General features: G+C 40.8%; 2 protein-coding genes across 8 annotated transcripts in view; one reads left to right on the top strand and one right to left on the bottom strand.

Moving 5' to 3' along the window:
- Positions 1-18,445, top strand: part of SAMD3 (sterile alpha motif domain containing 3) — a 38,555-nt gene extending 20,110 nt beyond the window's left edge. The window contains exons 7-10 of the mRNA XM_034060977.1: positions 15,214-15,417; positions 15,799-15,970; positions 17,619-17,701; positions 17,952-18,445. Coding sequence (XP_033916868.1) covers positions 15,214-15,417; positions 15,799-15,970; positions 17,619-17,701; positions 17,952-18,236 — 744 coding nt within the window. The 3' untranslated portion in view covers positions 18,237-18,445. The remainder of the gene's footprint in view (positions 1-15,213; positions 15,418-15,798; positions 15,971-17,618; positions 17,702-17,951) is intronic.
- Positions 18,446-20,168: 1,723 nt separating this feature from the next.
- L3MBTL3 (L3MBTL histone methyl-lysine binding protein 3) overlaps positions 20,169-22,152 on the bottom strand; it is an 84,083-nt gene continuing 82,099 nt past the window's right edge. For all 7 annotated transcript variants that reach the window (XM_031054062.2, XM_031054058.2, XM_034060939.1 and 4 more), the window contains exon 22: positions 20,169-22,061. In XM_031054062.2, the coding sequence (XP_030909922.2) occupies positions 21,918-22,061 (144 nt within the window). In that variant the 3' untranslated portion in view covers positions 20,169-21,917. The remainder of the gene's footprint in view (positions 22,062-22,152) is intronic.

Here is a 22,152-nt window from a genome sequence, read left to right as displayed (position 1 = left end):
GAATGCCTTGCAGATTTGTCGTCATTTAGAGTTATTTTCAATTGGACAGAAAATTTTGGGGCTTTTTAAATGCAGTACTGCCAGTCTGCTTTAGGCTACACACCTCCAACTAGTGAAAAACAACAGAGGCCCATGTCTAAGAGCTGAAACCACTGTACAAAAAAGAATGCAAAGTGATTTTCGAGCTGCTAGCAAATGGCCATGTGCTACTGTCGTGGTTTAAACCCAGCCACACAGCTCATGCACTTACTCCCCCCCTTTCTCCCCCAACTCCTGGAGAGTTGTGGAGGAGAACTGAAAGAATTCCCATGGGTTGAGATAAGAACAGTTTAATAACTAAGGTATAACATAAATCACTACTGCAACCACTAATAATAATAATAATAATAATAATGATAAAGGAAATAACAAGTGAAGAGAATACAACACCTCACCACCCATTGACCGATAACTCACCCCACCCTGCCCAACCGAGCACTGACCGATACCTCCTCCAACCCCCAGAGCACTAGCTCTTCCGGGTAACTCTCGGTTACATCCTGGGCATGACGTGCTATGGTATGGAATACCTCTTTGGCTAGCCTGGGTCAGGTGTCCTGTCTCTGCTTCCTCCCGGCCTCCCCTCCTCCCTAGCAGAGCATGAGGCTCAGAAAGTCCTTGGTCAGAGTAAGCATTTGAGCAGTAACTAAAAACATTGGTGATATCAGCACCGTTCCCAGGCCAAAAGTCAAAACACAGTGCTGCACCAGCTACCAAGAAGGAGAAAAATGACTGCTACTGCTGAACCCAGGACAACTACTTTCACAGTGCACTGTTATATAAAAACTGTTTGTGTTGATGTGTGATATACATAGGGATGCTTGTATGTGCAGTTGCTGTATCTCCCTTTAGCTAGAGAATTTGGAGAATTATCACTGTCCAGTAAGTGTTTGAAGCATTCTAATTAATCTGTACACTTTCATAAATACATTAAGGTTCTAGTTATGCTTTACCAGCACTCCTCACACTTCCTTGTGCGGCAGTTAAAAAGTGGTAAAACTTAAACGGTTGTAAGAATGTGATAATGATAGGTAAACAGATATTTGACTTTACTTGACACATGTCCACCCTGTTCTTTAGTCAGACACATGATATTTAGGGGAGCAAGAACGGTTTACTGGATGAATTTCTCCATATGTTGCCCTTGTGTTCAAAGGCATTTGCAATTTTCTATCCAAAATGCACATATATGTTTGGGTTTGTTTTTTCATTGGGTTTTCTTTGGGTGGTGGGTTGTTTGGGGTTGTTTTTTTTCTAGGTTTTGTTGGGTTTTGCTGTGTTGTGGTTTTCTGGGTTTTTTTTGTTGGTTTTTTTTCTTGTGTGTGTGTTTTGTTTTGTATCTTTGTTTTATTGGTTTTGAGCTTCATTATTTTCTATTTATCTTCTTTTGGTTAATGTGTGTAGGAATGAACACTTCCCTCTTTTTGCCTGCTTTAATTGAAAGGTTTGCAGAATATGTGAAGTAAGAAACCTTTAATTTGGGTACAAACAATAAACAGCCTTGCATACAGTAATGGAGAAATGATAATTTCCTGGGTTTCTCCATGCATCAAGAGTTAGCCATCCTTTATTCTCTAATACTTGAAAAGGGGTAGGTCTCTTTTGTCACATCAGGTAGTTGAGAAGAGCTTTGCAGTGACCTTGTAGGGAATATATGCTCAACTTCATTTTTCTATGGAGAAGGTGTAACTGCATTGCACTGTGCCTGGAATCATCGCTCTTTTTAACTGCATTGTCCAAGGACATCACTGCTCATTCTTTGTTTGCTTTAGAAATTGAAGAAGAAAGTATGCTGCTCAATTTCTTCCAAAGTCTAGGCATTTTCTGCTAGTGTTAATGCTGTAATAAAAGAAGGGTTAAACTGGAAGGGGGCAAGAGGATTCTGAGTACCCCAATTATAGAATCATAGGATCATAGAATAGTTAGGGTTGGAAAGGACCTTAAGATCATTAAGTTCAAACCCCTCCAGCCATGGGCAGGGGCACCTCACACTAAACCATGTCACCCAAGTCTTTGTCATAGAATCATAGAATAGTTAAGGCTGGAAAGGACCTTAAGATCATAGAATCATAGAATAGTTAGGATTGGAAAGGACCTTAAGATCACCTAGTTCCAACCCCCCTGCCATGGGCAGGGACACCTCACACTAAACCATATCACCCAAGGCTTCATCCAACCTGGTCTTGAACACTGCCGGGGATGGAGCATTCACAGCCTCCCTGGGCAACCCATTCCAGTGCCTCACCACCCTTACAGTAAAGAATTTCTTCCTTATATCAAGCCTAAACCTCTGCTGTTTAAGTTTCAACCCATTACCCCTTGTCCTATCACTACAGTCCCTAATGAATAGTCCCTCTCCAGCATCCCTGTAGGCCGCCTTCAGATACTGGAAGGCTGCTATGAGGTCTCCACGCAGCCTTCTCTTCTCCAGGCTGAACAGCCCCAACTTTCTCAGCCTGTCTTCATACGGGAGGTGCTCCAGTCCCCTGATCATCCTCGTGGCCCTCCTCTGGACTTGTTCTAACAGTTCCATGTCCTTTTTAAGTTGAGGACACCAGAACTGCAGACAATACTCCAAGTGAGGTCTCACAAGAGCAGAGTAGAGGGGCAGGATCACGTCTTTCAACCTGCTGGTCACGCTCCTTTTGATGCAGCTCAGGATATGGTTGGCTTTCTGGGCTGTGAGTGCACACTGCTGGCTCATGTTCATTTTCTCATTGACTAACACCCCCAAGTCCTTTTCTGCAGGACTACCATGAATTTCCTTTTTGCCCAACCTGTAGCTGTGCCTGGGATTGCTCTGAAGATCATCAAGTTCCAACCCCTCTGCCATGGGCAGGGACAACTCACACTAAACCATAACACCCAAGGCTCTGTCCAACCTGGACTTGGACACTGCCAGGGATCAAACATTCACAAACTCCCTGTGCAACCCATTCCAGTGCCTCACCACCCTAACAGTAAAGAACTTCCTCCTTATATCCAATCTAAACTTCCCCTGTTTAAGTTTCAACCCATTACCCCTTTTCCTCTCATTACAGTCCCTAATGAATAGTCCTTCACCAGCATCCCTATAGGCCCCCTTCAGATACTGGAAGGCTGCTATGAGGTCTCCATGCAGCCTTCTCTTCTCCAGGCTGAACAGCCCCAACTTTCTCAGCCTGTCTTCGTACGGGAGGTGTCAACGCTTCCTTTCTACCCTGTATCATGATTTTTCCTGTATCATGAATATAAATAAAAAAATAATATAAATGCAAGAATTAACACTTACAGAAACCTATTAGGGCTTAAGAATGAATCCCAAAAATTGGGGGAGTCATGACTTTCTTAGTTCCAAATGTTTTTCTACTTTGAAAGCAGGTGTGTCTGACTCTAAGGTCCTGAATTATGTCATTACAAATACAGCTGAACAAGATGTCTGTTTTATATTCTTTTAAACAAATGTAGTGTTGGTGTTTTCATTTTGTATGTTCAGGGACACACATAAAAGCACCTTTCTGCCAATCTTGGCACTAACTGCTTTGTGATAAATTTAAACTGCTAAGCAGAATCTTAGCCTCAAAAAAAAAATGCTTGATCTAGAAGTGGATACCACAGACAGAACCAAATGATTCTCAAATTATCATTACACAGATTCCCTTGCCTTCATTCCTTTTCTAAGACTGGAGGAACAGATCAGCCTTCTGTGGACTAGAAGTCAATGCATCAGGATTATTTAAGGTGAAAGGAGGGGAAAAGGATCCCAGGTTAAGGAAACCTTTGGAGAATCATCAGTGAAGAATTCCTAACCCGTTTGTATCATCACACTCTCTCTTAGCTGGCAGAGTAGAACATTTAGGGCATTATAAGCCAAAGCCAGCTGGCAAGCAGTGCAGATGAAAGAGCACATCTGTTCCCAACAGATGACCTACTTACCAGGCACACAGCTGACTTCTATATTGAGCTTTAGTTTCTGAAGAGTCATAAGATGTAACTCTGTCAAATGTGTTTTGTGTCAGTGTAATCTTGGATTGTTAATGTTATCAAACAGATAAAAAGATTATTTACCAGTAAGAAATGCCTCACTGGTATACCTGGCATTTGGTTTCATATAAAAAAGCAGTAAATTTCTTACTACTAATGAAATCCTTAACCACACTTTCTATTTCATAATGAAAAAAAAAAAACCAGTTGCTTGCCAAGACATGTTTCCTATGGTGTTCTGGGATATGCTCAGAGCCACAGATGATATCTGATCCTTGGCCTGACCAAGCCCCATTACCAGCCAGCAGGCATCCTTGCTCCAAACACAGCATGAGTGTTACTTCACTTCCCATGTAGGGCATTGCTTCCAGCTGCAGCATCTGGCATTTTCTCCAGTTTCTTTAAAACATCTGCTGATGTGTTCCTTGTTAGAGAGCATTATACTCAAGCAAGATTGAAGAGTATACTCACTTTAGATGCTAGCATCACAGCAAAGGTCTTGAGCAAGTGCAGGTGTGCAAAATAATGGTAAGTACATAAACCCATGCTGGAGCTGTCTGTCACTGAAGGATGTTTTGCTTAAAATAGTGCTCCCTAGTTGAGCCACCACTGGAAAAAGTTTGGACATTAATATGAGCCTCCATATCTGAGGGATATTTAGAACTTGAAAATAAGGAAATCCTTCTTAATTAACAAATTTTCTGGCTATGAGGTGAGAATCCTTCTCAGTCGTTTTCCAGTCAGACAAATATCCTGGAGCTGCAGTAATCCAGGGCAGGGTGCTTTGTAATCTTAATGACATTCATCTGCAAATGGAAGGTACTTTCCATGAGAGGAATGATCAAACCACAGAAATGAACAAGGCAAGCCAATCTCCCCTCCACAGCCAGAGTGGGGTTACTTCAAAGTCAGCCATCCAGTGGCTTGCTCTGACTGACCTTATTCTTTTTTTTTTTTTTTTAACATCAAAATGTCATCTTTATGGAATTACGGGGCTTCTGGTCCTTTTAGGCTATGAGAGAAACTGCCTCTTGCTAGTTGTAACAGGAGGGGCCCTCGACTTGGGGGAGCCAAGAAAGCAACAGGAAGATAGGACATGCTCAGTGTGCATCTTTGGCCAGAGGCTTATCAAAAGGCAAAAGGTGATGAAGAGGGAAAGTGGTTAGAGCTGGTGATTTGCTTCCATATGATGAAAGCATGTGGTTCAAATGCTAGCTTGGTCATCACAGGGGTGGTGATCAAAGAGCAAATTGTCCTTTTCAGAACTTCAAGTTTTGGAATTTTGTTAGTCTTGAAAAGTGAAATACAGGTTGTCCCTTGGTAGCGAAACAAGATTTCACCCATTTTGCTTACATTGTGTATTTCATAGCATACAAATCAGAAGGGAATACAAACTGACTTATGTGGCCTTGAAAGTTTGCAGTTAGCATTAGCATGTAATCTAGCTCTGAGAGTCTGCCTGTCCCAAAAGGGAAGTATATGTAGCTAAAGCAGAGACTGCTTTAATTAAACATCTAATTTGAGTACAACACAGTGTGAATCCTGCAGAAGGTTGCATGGTCAATTTTGCATGAAAGCAGTCTGCCCATGTTGCTTCACCTGTGTCCCGGTTTGAGCAGTAGCAGTCATTTTTTCTCCTTCTTTGTAGCTGGTGCAGTGTGTGTTTTGACTTTCAGGCTGGGAACAATTGCTGATAGCAAGTATGTTTTGAGTTACTGCTCAAATGTTTGGTTTGTCCAAGGCCTTTTCTGAGCTCATGCTCTGCCAGGGAGGAGGGGAGGCCGGGAGGAAGCAGAGACAGGACACCTGAGCCAGGCTAGCCAAAGAGGTATCCCATACCATAGCATGTCATACCCAGGATGTGACCGGGAGAGACCCGGAAGGGCTGGAGCTCTGGGGGGGATGAAGGAGGTATCAGTCGGTGCTCGGTCGGGCAGGGTGGGGTGAGTTATGGGTCAGTGGCTGGTGAGGTGTTGTATTCTCTTCACTTGTTATTGGCTTTATCACTATTGTTTGTAGTAGTAGTAGCAATAGTGATTTACGTTATACCTTAGCTATTAAACTGTGATTATCTCAACCCATGGGGGCTACATTCTTTGGATTCTCCTTCCTAACTCTCTGGGAGCTGGGGGTGCGAGGCGGGGGGAGTGAGTGAATGAGCTGTGTGGACTTCGTTTTAAACCATGACAACCTGTCTGTGTCCAGTGTTTGGTTATGAGTGGTGGCACAGTTGTGATGCCTTCTCAGTTCTCTTCTACCCCATGGGACAAGAAGATGGGTTCTGAGTGGTATCCAGTTTACTGCCTGCTTTTCAGATTCAGACTTGCTCCAGATCAATCTGCAGCATTTTGTTTGGTTTTAGGCTTTGGGGTTTTTTTAGCAAATCATACCTTGTCCGAGCATCTATCCTGATCTAAAATGCTTCCGTGTTCAGAAAACTAAATGTCATTATGATGAACCTGAAAGTCACCATGCAAAAAGGGCTGTCCCTTACAATAGTGGTAATAAAAACTGTTCTGGGACCTGGGGGTCCTGGTGGACAGGAGGATGACCATGAGCCAGCAATGTGCCCTTGTGGCCAAGAAGGCAAATGGCATCCTAGGGTGCATTAGAAAGGGTGTGGTTAGTAGGGCAAGAGAGGTTCTCCTCCCCCTCTGCCTTGGTGAGGCCGCATCTGGAATATTGCATCCAGTTCTGGGCCCCTCAGTTCAAGAAGGACAGGGAATTGCTTGAAAGAGTCCAGCGCAGAGCCACAAAGATGATGAAGGGAGTGGAACACCTCCCTTATGAGGAGAGGTTGAAGGAGCTGGGTCTCTTTAGCTTGGAGGAGACTGAGGGGTGACCTCATCAGTGTTTACAAATATGTAAAGGGTGGGTGTCAGGATGATGGAGCTAGGCTTTTTTCAGTGATATCCAGTAATAGGACAAGGGGCAGTGGGTGTAAACTGGAGCATAGGAGGTTCCACGTTAACATGAGGAAGAACGTCTTTACTGTAAGAGTGACAGAGCACTGGAACAGGTTGCCCAGGGAGGTTGTGGAGTCTCCTGTGTTGGAGATATTCAAGGCCTGCCTGGACAAGTTCCAGTGTGATGTACTCTAGGTTACCCTGCTCTTGCAGGGGGGTTGGACTAGATGATCTTTTGAGGTCCCTTCCAACCCTCGGGATTCTGTGATTCTGTACACTGTGTTTTTAAGATGCCTTGTGTCTCTATGTATTCCAGACAAAATAGTAAACCACACTTTTCAGTATTCAAAAATCAAGATACAAGATTCGCATTATGCTTACTTAACTACCTGTGAAAGCTGTTTCTCATCCTGAAGAAGTTACAAAACCCAATTAATGGAAAAGATTATTCCAAACAAGGAAACAAGGGTCCCACTATACTCTTAGTGGGAGTATTCAAGCATCATGTTCTTTGTTTAGGCAGATAGAAGACACTGAAACTGCTACTGTCAGGTTTTCTTGCATAAGTTCCTTGAACACTGATGCTAATTCTGATGCAGGTGTAGACTCAGCAATCAAGAATTGTTAGCAGCAGCAATGTTCTAAGCAATAACAGAATTTGGCATACATTGGCATCTAGCAAGAAAAACCTGAAATGTTTTTTCAAATGAAATATAATTAGCTGCTGCTGGGAGCTTACAAGAGCAGTAATAACAAAAGGCAATACAACAGCTGTACCAACACTGCTACTCATCAGCAAGGCAGTCCCAAAGTATGGTGTAAAAGGAGCTCCCATTCAGTGCCAGCACCACTGAACCTGTCTATGTGGCACTGCTGTCGCAAGAGATGGTTCTCACTACTATCACATGGTTTCTGCCCTTTCCAGCAAGCAGCTTAGTCTCCATCCAAAGGAATTACATCAAAGAAACAGTCCCAGAGCATCCCAGGTGAGGAACCTGAATCCATGGTTGGCAGTGAAGAGATCAACAGCATGCAGTGCAGTGTCCTTACATCCATCCCTTTATCTCTGCTGGTCCTATCTGAATTCAGTCTCTCAAACTGAGGAACCAGTAAGTTTTGTTGGCATTCTTCAAAAAAAAGAGATCTCGATCATTGTTGACAGCAATGCGTAGGCTACATTTACCATTCAGGAACTGCTGTAAACCCTTGTAAAGAGAAGAGATTCCTGCTGTCCTCCCAAGAGCAGCTTCCATCACTGTGATTAGTCAGTCATGTTACTTTGTTACTCACACTAATGACTTTAAGGATTCATGATGCTGGCTTTAAACAGTAACTGAAAGCTTAGACCTTGGAGATACACATCATTCATAAGAATTGCTCCATTCCTCCCCACAAACACATGTAGCAGTTTCACTTCCTTGGTTGTGGCACTGACTCATAAAAATGTCCCTCTGTGCTGGTCTTTTTACAAGAATATGGTAATGTAATCTCATATCATATGGGAAAAATCAAGATCCATCAAAAAGACATTAAGGAATTTGGCATTTATTTAAAAACCTGTCTCTGACCAAATGACTAATGAGCCTCTTGCTTCAGGAGATGAGAAGCATGAGGGATTTGGAGGGTTTTTTTTGAGGTTTTGGTGAAAAGAAATTATGTTTTTTGTATGTATGCTTTCCTGCTTTAATGTGAGCATCTTAACACAACCTATGTGTATATGGTTACAAGTAGAACTGTATCAGTTGGGGGTCACTAGGGAAAGGCAGCTGGCGTGTGGGCAAAGAGCCCTACAACTCATGTGGCTTCTAGATCCAGTGGCTTTAGTCACAGATAATCTGAAATGCCAAGAGGTTCAGGGAGCTTGTGAGCATGGGCAGTCTGGGAAGGGCTCCCTGTTGCTGTCACCTCTTGTGTGTGAATCCAACAGAAGGTTTAAGAGTCTTTCCAGGACCATCCCTCAGGCAAGGTCTAGGTTACATTGCCATGCAAGTACTGGATATCCTATGCTTACCTCATTCACTCCCTTTCTGCATCCCTTTGACCTTTTTCTCTATTTCTCATGAGCTTGTGACATAAAGCAGCTTGTTTTTTAAAGGCATTGAGGTAAATACTCATTTGTTCCACAAATATATTTTTAACAAAAATAGAACTCTTATGATTTAAAAAGAAAGGAATTTCTTTACATTGAAAATGAGGTTGGTATGTTGCTAAGTAAGATAAAAATCTATCTACAAAAATAATTAAAGATCACCAATTAACACTGGAGGTTGGTGACCTGAAGAATGAAGGATTCTCATTTAAAGCAACTATTTTTTAAGTTGTGTCCTGCATATATGCTGAACTGTTAGCTTTGGCTTCTATTCTTCAGGCATGGAGACAAGAGCTCCTGGCTTTGGTCTAGATAGTTTAGCTTTTCTGAGTACTGAAATAATTGAGTTAATAATTGAGCTTTAACCTTACTGTCAGAATTTTACTAATAAATTGCTGTGCTCTAATTAGCTTTCTCACTTTGATGGTTAAAGTGGAGAGGAACTAGAGTCCTCCCTAAACTAGCGCATGATAGGGTGATATAATGGTTCAGTAACCAGCTTTCCAAACCCAGATTCTTTGCAAAATGGCGCCCCACTGAGATGACTTCTTTCCCACAAAAGAAAGCCAACTCTTGGTTAACTTTCCATTTACCTGAAAAATTAACTTGTTCATAAATGAAAAACTGAAAGGAAAAAGTTAAAACATTGTAAGTGATTCCTGCATTTAGGTGTGGCTGAGTTAATATCAATTCACTGCACTTTACTAGGAAAAAGGCAAATTTGCAAAATAGGAAGAAGGTCTGAATATAATAGGAATTGAGTTATGAAGCAAGTTATCAAAGGCATTCTGCTGCAAGCACAGTATTTTGTAATTTTTCAATAAAAGCATAGCCTTTTTTGATGTTAGAATCTAATAAATCCTGAAGTCAGAAATAGTTTGTGTAGAATTCAGGTGATGCTAAACTTTCCTGCTCCATCAAAAACCTTCAGACTGTATTTCAATAAAACTATGCTTAGAAATAATGAAGAACATAAATCAGAATGCTTTTACCCTTTTCAGCTAGGTTGACTGAAAACAGCTACTCGTCCATAAACATCTGAAGTCACTGTTCTCTAATTCCACAGTGCTAAAGACAGCCACTGCCATTTGACTTGATGCACCAGTGAGGTCTTACTGCTGTGTTCTGTTTTTTACTGATAAACATGGATCACTTGTGTTAAATCAGCTGGAATTAGAAATATGCAATGATGCAGTAAATCTATTCTCCCAATTATCAGCGGATCTATATTTGCATAGCACTATATACTACAGTATGCTGTTTGTATTTCCCAGAAGGAATGAAACTGTCCAGGGACAAAATGAAGTGATTAGATATATAAGGCATGCACTGTCACTGTATTAAAGCCATCATGTATAGTCAAGATCAAATCATAGCAACTGTGGTTGCTAATACCAACCCTAGAACTGGGTTTTCACCTGCTCTTTCACTGCATGCAGCATTGTTTTACAACACCCCAAGTATTTTACATCATACTCATCATTGCCTGTCCTCAAAGTACATTAACTTCACTTGTTATGTGTCCACCGCACTTTAATAAATAAGAAGTAATCTCTGAAACATCAATACCTATCAAGGCCAGTAGAAAACTGTTATTAATTGATATCCAAATGAGGCTACAAGGGATCTGGGACATTTCTGGAGCTCTATTACTTGCCTGAGTTTTTAAGATGTGTTTTATGGCTGGAAATATACACCTATTACACAGACTACTAGCTTAAACAAGCTATGTTAAGGAGCTTACAGTTCAGAACTACCTTTCTTCAGCCTAAAAATGGAGCTTGAAAAGGTGGAAAGGCTACAGATGGTCATTGCTCTAAGCAGACTGAACACTGCAAGGAAACCAGGTCTAACACTGATTTCTGCTTATGTTACTCAAATGTAATGGACGATTTACACAATGAAGTCTGGCCTTCCATCATATTATTTTTTTCCTAGTAGATAAGTTTGACAGCAATTCTTCCTTATACTACTGCTGTATTTCTATTGGTAGTTTGCCACTGACGCTTACAAAAATGTCAAATAGTCTCATTTAGATAATTAATAATATCACTACCTAAACTAGCTCTCAAAGACAGAGCTGACTACATTGAGAGCTTGAGCTTTGTTTGCCTTGACAAGGGGGATAGAAATTAGCTGGAGTAAAGGTCATAACTTGTTCTCGGTGTTTGTTTCTAAGCAACCCAGTCGGTTTGTCTGTGGTTACAGCACACCAGATTGAGTTTGTTTTGCTTTCCTGCTTCTGCAAGTGAGGCACTGAAGGTGATGGCCCCTCTGGAAATGAGCCACAGCAGGTGGTTGAAGAAGTTCCTGCTCTATGGGCAGGAGGTTTGGAAGCAGACCCAGAGCAGTAATAACAGCTCTTTAGAGTCAGAGACCTCAAACTAGCTTTTGCCTGGAGTGAAAAACACAACGGTAATTAAAAAACCTGACCATCTGTGTACAAGTGTGAGAAAGCATGAGCATCTTGAGACTGACAGGAGTAAACCAGCCCTTGGTTTTGTGCAGTGGTCATACTGAAGCAAGAGCCAGTCCGTCCAACTCAGAGCAAGTTAGCAGGTTAAGGAACAGCTGAACAGCTGACTTGGAGATGTGTGAATACTAGAACGGTATTCACAGTTGGAAGGAACCATATTGACCAAAAAAGCTACTGTCTTTACTGGCCAAATTGGCAAGAACTGTAATGCAGATCCAAGAGATGAATACATAGGGAAGGAATCAACAAAGTTTCAGTGAAAAGAAGTAATTCTTCATCAATTCATTAGTTCTTTGAAGTATTCAACAGCCCTGAGGACACAGGAAATCCAATTGATAGATTTTATTTTAACTTCAGAGAATACTTCACCACCTGCCTTTCAAAGACTCTTAGAAGTTATAATCTGAAGGATAAGCAAAAAGGTAAGCAAGAAGGTCCTTGCATTAATAAATTAGAACAAAGAAGGCCAGGCAGAAATAGCTGGTTTTTACAGCAGAAAAATTATTAATGCTTAGTTTAAGCAGTTCAATATCTTTCTAAAAGGTGTGGAAAAAGGATAGTTGGCTGACCACACTGGGTGATGATACTGAGAGTAGTAACAACTAACACTGTCTGAAGAACTGCAGAAGGACCCAATGCCACTGAGTGACAGGGCAAAAAACCAACAGATAAAACTTGAGAGTGTTAGATGAAAACTAAGGCACAAAGAGAAAACCCAGCCCTAACAACATTTACAGTGATGGGCTCTGAGCTTATTCTTACTATTCACAAATGGTATTTTTATATCATGCCAAAGAAAACTTGGCACAATGCTAAGCAGCAGAACAAAAATGTATATTAAATGCTCAGAATTATGTAAGAAAAAAAAATAAAAAGGATCACGCTATTCCACTGGATGCACCTGTGGTGTTTCAACATCTCAACTAGCTGAGGGCTGTGGTGAAATTACAGGATATGCAAAACCAGTAACAAGGATAACTGAAAGTTTGGACCAGGTTTTCTATGTGAATGACTCAACAGCTTAGGACAGTCTCGGCTGGAAAAGAGGTGGCTGAAGACAGAATACAACATATCTACACTACAGTGGCAAGAAGATGGTGAATAGGTTTTGAATCCAGAATGACAATTAGAAGGTAGAAGCAGCAAGATAAAAATATTTTCCATCAGTGTACAGTTAAAACACTGAATGCAGGATGTGTAATTTTATGAGAGTTGGAAAAGTGACTGGGAAAAATAATGGAATGAAAAAATGTGCTGAAGGCTATTAAATCTAAAGCCATAACCCTTGGGAGTCCCCACACTCCTGTTCAGTGGAGTGTTTATAGAACTCAGGGGAGGTGCCACTACATACACAACCTATTGTGGACCAGATGCTTTTGGAAACAATGCTAAGGCACATGAAAAACAATGAGGTGGTTGGTGACAGCCACCATTGCTTCATTAAGGGGAAGTCCTGCCTGACCAATTTGGTGGCCTTCTATAATGGGGCTACGAAACTGATGGACAGGGATAGTTGACGTCATCTACCTGGACTTGTGCAAAGCATTCGACACTGTCCCACATGACATCCTTGTCTCTAAATTGGAGAGACATCAATTTGATAGATGGACCACTCTGTGCATAAAGAATTGGCTGGATGGCTGCACTCAAAGTGTTGTGGTCAATGGCTCAATGTCCAGCTGGAGATCAACCTCATGAAGTTTAACCATGCCAAGTGCAAGGTCCTACACCTGGTCAGAGCAATCCCAGGCACAGCTACAGGTTGGGCAGAGAAAAGATTCAGAGCAGCCCTGCAGAGGACTTGGGGGTGTTGGTTGATGAGAAAATGAACATGAGCCAGCTTCAGTGTGCACTTACAGCCCAGAAAGCCAACCGTATCCTGGGCTGCATCAAAAGGAGCGTGACCAGCAGGTCAAAGGAGGAGATCCTGCCCCTCTACTCTGCTCTTGTGTGACCTCACTTGGAGTATTGTCTGCAGTTCTGGTGTCCTCAACTTAAAAAGGACATGGAACTGTTAGAACAAGTCCAGAGGAGGGCCATGAGGATGATCAGGGGACTGGAGCACCTCCTGTATGAGGACAGGCTGAGAAAGTTGGGGCTGTTCAGCCTGGGGAAGAGAAGGCTGCGTGGAGACCTCATAGCAGTCTTCCAGTATCTGAAGAGGGACTACAAGGATGCTGGGGATGGACTATTCATTAGGGACTGTAGTGCTAGGATAAGGGGTAATGGGTGCAAACTTAAACAGAAAAAGTTCAGGTTGGATGTAAGGAAGAAATTCTTTACTGCAAAGGTGGTGAGGCACTGGAATGGGTTGCCAAAGGAAGGTGTGAATGTTCCATCCGTTGTGGTGTCCAAGGCCAGATTGGAATGGATCCTTGGGCAACATGGTTTAGTGTGTGGTGTCCCTGCTCATGGCAGGGGAGTAGGAACTAGATGATCTTAAGGTCCTTTTCAACCTTAACTGTTCTATGATTCTACAATTCTTTTTCCCAGCACTCATCCATGGTTATGGGACTTAAATCGTCTGACCCACCACTTCTGTCCCTGTGCAGTGAGGAGGAGGGTAGGAATGCCTACTGAAGTTGGTCATGAACATATACTACTCTTGTAATGCAATCCAGATTAAAGTCCTCTATTAGAAAGAGTGCAGACTGTGATAATACAGCAGCCTAGCATGGGCCAGGGGAGTACATGTGGGGTCACAGTAGGTAGCTGTTTTGCATGTATGGCTTATTTTCTTCTGTGACCCCTATGGTTATTGAAATCCACAGATATATACTGGGAGGGAGACAGGTTTTTAAACTGTGTATGTTGTGCAACCATTCTCGGAATGCCATATGTGCAATTTAAGAAAGGATGTTAATTAAACTGGAAAGTTTAACTGCACATACAGAGCACTGTGAAGCAGTTTTGGATGTTGTGTATTTTGTAGCTCTGTCTTAAATGTTCTGGGGAACAGGATGAAGTGTTTCAGCTCCCGCTGACGTTGACCTACAGGCCACCACTGACAGAGACAACAGTTGCATCAGTGATAATACATATGGAAAAAGCCAGGGTAAATGCAGCCTGGGAGCAGTAGCTGTACTAACAGCGTATCTGTACATCATCTCAGCTTGTTTCTATGAGCAAATTCACTGCATCCCTTTAATAGAAACTTAACAACTCCAGGCTACTGCCACTGATATACTACTCCTTTGGATAGCCAATCTTGTTCTATAAATTACTGGGTTTGGAATTAAAGCATGGACAATAATAGTAATTTTGAAGAGGATTGTTAACAATCTTCAAGTACAAGATAACTTTTTGAATACACTAACAGTCAAACTACTCGGTCATGTTTTCCATTAAAAGTTACCTGTGTTCAGTTGTTCTCCTTGGAGGTAAATACTCCAGTTGCATAAATGTGAAAGTTTATTGTCCTGCTGTAAGGACCTGTGTGAGTAAGAAGAAAATACTATTCCTTCAATTAGACAAACCAGACACAGGCTTAAGAATTTCATTAATATCCTCAAATATGTAATTTAAGCTTGGGAGACTTGGCTGATATCTATAGTATTATATGAAAACAGTTCTTCATTTAACTATTAGAACATGAAGGAAAGTCCACAGAGCTGGTACTGAAACAATACTACAGGTACTTTCTGCTGAGAGTTTCTACACTATGACTACACTTAAATCACACAAGCTACATTGGATAAAAATTGTAATTCATCACAGTTCTGTCCTTTGTTTCTTGATAGGAAGAACCAGTTCATCTTGAAGGCAGTGCAATGGATGTACACATTAAATGGCTTAAGCAAGAATATCTGAAAACTCAGAGGAACTGGAAAGAAGTGGATAACAGAATGAATATAACAACTGAAATGCGGAGAAAAATGATCAATAATAAGGCACCTTTAAAAGACATTCTTAGACTATTTCCTTTCTTAAGATGCCCTTATCAGGTAATAGCTATTTTTAATATTGACATAGCATTTCATGTTATAGATCTGATATAACCATAGGCACATGTTTTACAGTGTGTTTCCAGTGAAGTATCCAACATTGTTCTCTTTAACCTAACTCACATTTTTACTGTTAACACCACTTTGAAAGGTTCACCAGTTCTGTGTTAAATATACCATACAAAACACCAGTGCATTATTTACAGTATTTTGGTGTTACTTGATGTATTTATTCCTTGCTTTGAAAATAAATTAAACCATCCCCTCTGATTTATAATCTTTTTTTACTGAGCTAGTTTTATCCTGTCTTCAAAGTGTGCATGTTGTGCTGTTTTCAGTTCCCAGGATTGCAATAATACCAAATATTTGTTTTTCTTTTAGCTCTTTAGGGAGTTCCAGCTTCTCACACACATGGACATTTATAAGAAAACAACTGAGATTTTGGAGATTTATTCAGAAAACATATTATCTTTGTATGCGGTGAGGAACAATCCAATTAACGTTATGCTACAAGAAAATCTGAAGCGTCACACAGAGCAAGACATTCTGAAATGTCAGTACAAACCTTCTATACTCTGAATATCAGAGTTTTGTTGTAGCTAATTGTTCTTACTTATGTAACTAAACTAGCTCCAATTTTACTGCAAAAACATATTAAAAATGTCACGGTTGCCTGAAAAATACACAGCGATGTGGAAGCATTAAGAATAAAAGCTAATGAATTACTAGGAAAATTAAGTCAGGTATTGAAGCTTTTAATTGAATTAAAGACTGCAGGATAAGTATAGTTAGATGAGCAGTTACGTTTTTCTGGATATGTAAAGGAGTGCTTATTATTTTCTAAAAAGTACACACAGAAAACAAATTTTCTGGTTTAGAAATAGTCTCATAAAAAGAGATCATTTCCTTTAGAAAAAGAGTTACTGTTTCTATGGGTGAACTCCTCATCCCAGTGAAAGAACACTAGTAATTACCACTGTGTTTCAAGTGCCTCATCTCTGCAGACACGTTTCAGGAATAAGTGTGCAAACTGGTACCTCTGGTGAGCAGGTACCACAGTCATGCAAAAACCAGGAACCTCGAAGTGTTCAACTTCCTGGCTGTGAGGGAGTAAGCACGCACTGTCACTCAACTCCTTTCAGTCTGAGAAGCCTGGGGAGCATGGTTCTGGAAGGGCAAAACCTTTGAAGCAGTTACTTGAAATCGTTAACCTTCCCAAAGTGCAGCTGTCAGTGCTTATTGCTTGCGCTTAGCTCTGTGAGAAGTGCTCCTTAGACTGTCATTTTCTACCACACATGCATAATGCCAGGATGTCAAATCAAAAGTGACACAGTACAAATACATGTGTTTCCTATAGCAGTTTCACTCCTTTTATTACCAGGCCATTTCTTAAAGAAGCCAGCAGAGTAGGTTAAAATACTGGGGTTTTCTTTCTCTAAGCTTAAAGCCATAAGTACTCAGTAGCTCATGACAGATAAAAAAGTGTCAGCAGGCAGCCTAATCCAGAAAGCATTTATGGACTTTCTACTCATACTTTTGGCCTTAGAAAGTTATGGATCTAAGTAATTTCTCCTTTTCTTATACAAAGTTTTAACTCAACATCTTAGTAAAGTCCCAAGGCTGAAACTTTCCTGTTTTTCTATCACAAACAACTTGACCTGGCACCTAGGTAATAAATGCCTGACAAGACAGGTTCAGTGAAACACATGGCGCCTGAAGCCTGACCTGCAAGAAAGATGTTACAGTCAGTAACAGCTGAACCAGAGGGTAGCACATACCATGTCCCAGGAGGTCCTGCAGCACCAGCTCATACCACAGCCTTCAAAATAGAGTCTTCTGGCACCAAGACTCCCCAGAAATGTCTGATTTACTAGGGAGAGAAGAGTGGGCACAGATGGGTGGTGTAGGAGGCCTACTCAGCTTGCAAAGTCCAACAGGAGCAACCCAAAGGCCTATTTACGTATTGCGAGAGAAATTTAATTGTAATACTGAGTAGCAGTGCCATGAATTATTTGAATACCCTTAGCCAGCTGAGGTGCCCAAACCCTCACTGTGGTACAAGCTACTCTTCAAAATGGATGGAACAGTTCCACTGCTGAGCTGTTAACTATTATATAGGCTGCAATCTGCTTTTCCAGGGCCATACTGCAGTGCTAGAATGTTTGCATTTGTAATTCAGTAGAAATCCTTGCCTTTGACAGATATGAAAATGACTGCTGCATGTCTTCTCCTGCCAGATGTCTTTGGAGATGATTCTAGTCTGTTTGCTGCTGTGAATGAGGAGGTAGGAGACAGAGCACAACAGGTTTGGTTTCTCTTGCTTGTATCAGCTGCCTGGGTGCATCACTTGGCCTTCTGGCTGCTCAGCTTAGTTCCTGGAAAAGGTTGATGTTAGTCTGTCTTTTGGGTAAATCACCAATATCAATAGAAATACTAGCTAAATCTAAAAGTGCTGTTAGTGTTAGTTAATTCTCTGACCTGTTCACCAAAGCAATACTGTGGCATCATTTGAAATCTCCTTTTCTTAAATTTAGGTAAAGGCAGTGACACCAGTATTGGAAGTAAAAAATCCTTTCCACGTGAATTCATGTGAGTTTGTGCTGTATGTAGAAAGAGAAGAGCTAGCCCAGCTCGATGACTGCACCATGGCCCTGGCAGCTCTGTTAGCTGCATTTCGTGTGTTCGATATCCCATGCCCAAAGAGAATCCACAGGACACTGAACTTCCTGGAGTCCCTGGTCTTTGAGGTGAGGAGTCCAGCATCCCTGTTCACCCAGGTAAAGAGAGAGCTGGAGGCATCCAACTATCCCAGTATCTGATGGTGTACACAACACTCCTCTCAGAAGCATTTGACAAATTTGTCAAAATAAATTCCTCTGTTGTGAACATAAATCAGTGCCATTCTTTTGGTGAAAGTGTGTGTATATTTATAAGAGTTACATTTAATAATGCCTTTTTTTAATTAATTGTACTAGCTGCTTTTTACAATTTAAACCTAAGCATTTTCATTATTTTAAATGGAAATTCTAGAGCAGTCTAGAGCATTAGAGATAATAAAATTTTCCAGACTACTGCATGTGTCATATATTTTTCCATATGGAGCATCTGACAAATTCAGATAATATTTTGACCCTCAGAATTTTAAAAACCACATTGTGAGCAAATGTGAACACTTCACAGCTTCAGATGCTAATACAGTTAATGTTTTGAAGTAGCACAAATGAAAGATTTGCTTTTTACCATCATTTCATTATATTATCATCACTAAAAGCCTACTATAATAATTTCCGTATTTTAAAATGGTGGGCCTGATTTTTGGTTTTCAGGCAGATATGTTTCTAGTATCCTCTCCATGCATAAAACCTTTTTATTTTTACATTAATCCTAAATTTGCTAAAGAAGGATTCTAAGATGAGTTCTCAAAGCAGCAAGAATGACTTATCTGGGATGCTGCCATGTGTGTTTTTAACCACAGCTTTGGCACTGGGAAGAGAATGCCTCATTTTCCTGAATTTGTTCCACAGAACAAATTGGCCTTCTCCACATGGTGACTATGTCTGCCCACACAGAGCAGAGGCCCTCTCCTCTCTTCTTCCACAGCCTCCTTTTCTCCCCAACACATTCCTCCTAACTCCTGCGTGTCTGGAAATCCCAGGGGCTACTGCCTGACAGTGCATGGCTTTGGACAAACACCTAGTGATGGACAGTAGCAACAGCCCCCAACCACAACTCATTGCATGAAATTAGAAATCAAAATAGATTTTTATTAATACATTGCATTCTGCCAGAGATCAGTCTCCTACCCATTCTAAAAATGTCTGTGCAGGCAAAACGGTGTTTGTGGTCATCATCATTCTTTAAACACTCAAACACACAGCCTGGAAGACCACAGCTGTCTTGTTAAAGCTCAGCTGTGCAGGGGTGACTCAGTGCAGAGACTATATTGGGAGATCCTCCAGGATAAGGAGAGCTCAGTGCATATGAGGGACAGGCTCTGTAACTGAAGCCTTAGTATTTTTCATGTGGTTCCATGGAAATCAGGGGACAACTTTTACCTGTGTGACAGCTGGGCTACCTCCAACATAACATACAAACCTATACCAACAGCCATTTTAAAGATTTAGTAGGTGTCCTGAGAGGTTTTAGTTTCTAAGTAAATTTGTCAGGTATAGTTTTTGTAACAGAGGTGGTTACACTCTGCTACTTCATGGCACTGGATACAAAAGTAAGGATTATGCATGTCCTCCCTGTTGTGATAGCTGTATGAACAGAAGGTTGGTCTCTGTACCATTTAAGTGAGGTTTGCTCTAAATTTTGTGAACAGTGCTAACTCAAACCCATTTCTTAAACCACAGTACTTTGTAAGTAAGCATATAAAAATTCAGGGAGCTGCTAACACCTCCAAATAATCTCTGTTGAGCAGCAAATCTCTTCACTGGTTCTCACTGCAGGCTACAGAGCTGGCTCACAAGAGAGACACAAAGGGTGAAGGAAAATAAACTATATAGAAGGATAGAAGGAAAGAAAACAGAAGAATGTGGCATTTGACTGATCTGCATGGGCAGCTTCAGGTGCTGCCAGTGACTTTGGCCAGGTCCACAAATGGCCTGTGAGCCTTAGGAGTTAAGTGTTTAGGGGGAGGGCAGACAGCAGTAGCTAAGTGCCTTTTTTAACTCATAGCCACATTGAACTACAGTGAGGGATTACTTGGGTACAGCTGGGTTCATCTGAAAATCCTGGGCACACACACATGTAACAGACGGCTCCAGTTCAGGTTTTATTTGTATTGTAGTACAATAAGAGTGCAATTTGAATGTACAAATATTGAACAAAATGTAAAAAATATTAATTATGTAATTCTATGGAAGGAAATTAACAGAGCAATGCAACTTACTTCATATTGACCCTGTTTTACTTCCTATTATGGCAGGTACTAGTCACCTACATGATCTGGAAAGGGCACAGAGTGTTCTTGAAATCTTAAGGAACTTCAGCCAAAGAACAGCCAGGCAAAATCTGTGGGAAAATGCAAAATTCTCCCAGCTCCGTGCAACGGAAATGCTGTTTGTTCTCAGCTCTAAAGGCTGAGCAACTGCCCACCACAGCACTAAGAGGGCTGCCAAAACTCCTGATCCAACTCTTTCTTGCAAAACTAGTATTCCGGAACAGTCCTCAGTACACACATAGCTAGGCTTTCTCCCATTTAAAGTGCATCTGGTTTACATCTTACTTTACATATACCAAGTGCAACAACTTTCCCTGACAAATCGGTATAATAATCCTCCAAGAAGGAAGGTTGCCTCACCTAAGTACTTGCTGATGGCATTTGCAGCCTCCTAACAGCCCAGTGAAATGCATGCATTTTACACCTAGAATGTGCTGATGCACCATATGTGTTTAAGTATCCTTTTCCTCCAAGCTTTATCTTTCCCCCTATGCCTTATTTGTTTATAATCAGACTTTCCAACTAGGAAGTAGTGGTGAAATAATTCTTCACCATTGGGAAAACAAACTTATGTTGAATATGAAGCCAGAGTAGCAGTCCTACCTTTGGCACCCTGATTTTCTCCACTGTTGTGGTAATTACACTGGAAACTTGCACGTGCAGATATGAATGAATCTATTTTCTTTTTTGCTAATGTTCTTACCTCAAAATACGTGTATTTTCCTTGATGTGCTGAAGGACTGTAGTAGGTTCCCATGTGAAGGCTGGGACTCTATTGTGCAGCATTAGCAAAAAGTCTTCTATGAAGTCAAAGTTCATTTTTCAGTTGCAGCCTTCTCTATACTGATATTTTGGTAAAATACATTAAATGCTGGTGGAAAACTCACATAACATTTTTGTAATCGTGCAAAAGTAAAAACATTCAGTTATTAAAAAAGCATTATAATTTCAACCCCAACAAGGTTTGTTTTGTTACAAGCAAACAAACATTCTTATAATCTGTAAAGTTATATGCTGTAGCATAAAGTGCCACGTATGTAACATTGTGTTTCATTTTTAAACTATGGCACACATAGGTATTAGCCATAACAGTCTCATCTGGCTACCTGTAGCCTAACTTTTGGCTATTCAGTTTTTATTTTATAGTATGAAGTAAAAGCTTCTGAAAAGTAAACTGGGTACATGAAGTAAATTCAAGAATTCTTATAAAATATTAACATTCCCTTATATAATACACCATAAATAATTCATGAAGGTTTTCTTGATGTCCAGAGAAAGTTAGGGATCCTAACCATCATTGGAGAACTAGCGCCATTAGTTTGGTAAAATAAGACTAACTGACTCGGTTGTTACACAGTACCTTCTCAAAAGCTTGAACAGTTCCCAGAAGGATTCAGATGTGTACTGGCTCCAGAATATAAACAGTTCACCAGTGCTGAACATACATTTCTTCCTTTCTGAGAGTCCTTACTCAATAGTTCTAGCAAGTCTTTGTGCTTTGAATAAAACATGAGCTCCAGTGGAGAAAGCTGACTCGTACACATTTCCATTCTCTTCAAAGTTCATTGTGTGAGTTTTTCTCTGCAGCTTTGAACATGAGAATGGAATTAAAGATTTTTAGGGCTGGTCCCAGTTTAATGCTCATTATTTTGACTATGTCTGATTGGGTCATTAGCAGAAATGCTTCTCCATCAATTTGCTGGAAAAGAAAAAACACAAAATGCTATGAATAGGTCTGACAATGCAGCAGTATAGATGTTTCAGAAAACATGAAAAGAAAATTCTTTAAT

This window comes from Melopsittacus undulatus, chromosome 3 (genome assembly GCF_012275295.1).
Source record: "Melopsittacus undulatus isolate bMelUnd1 chromosome 3, bMelUnd1.mat.Z, whole genome shotgun sequence".
Classification (NCBI taxonomy): Eukaryota; Metazoa; Chordata; class Aves; order Psittaciformes; family Psittaculidae; genus Melopsittacus; species Melopsittacus undulatus.
Note: the sequence above shows the minus strand (reverse complement) of the source record. Positions and strands in the feature narration are given on the sequence as shown.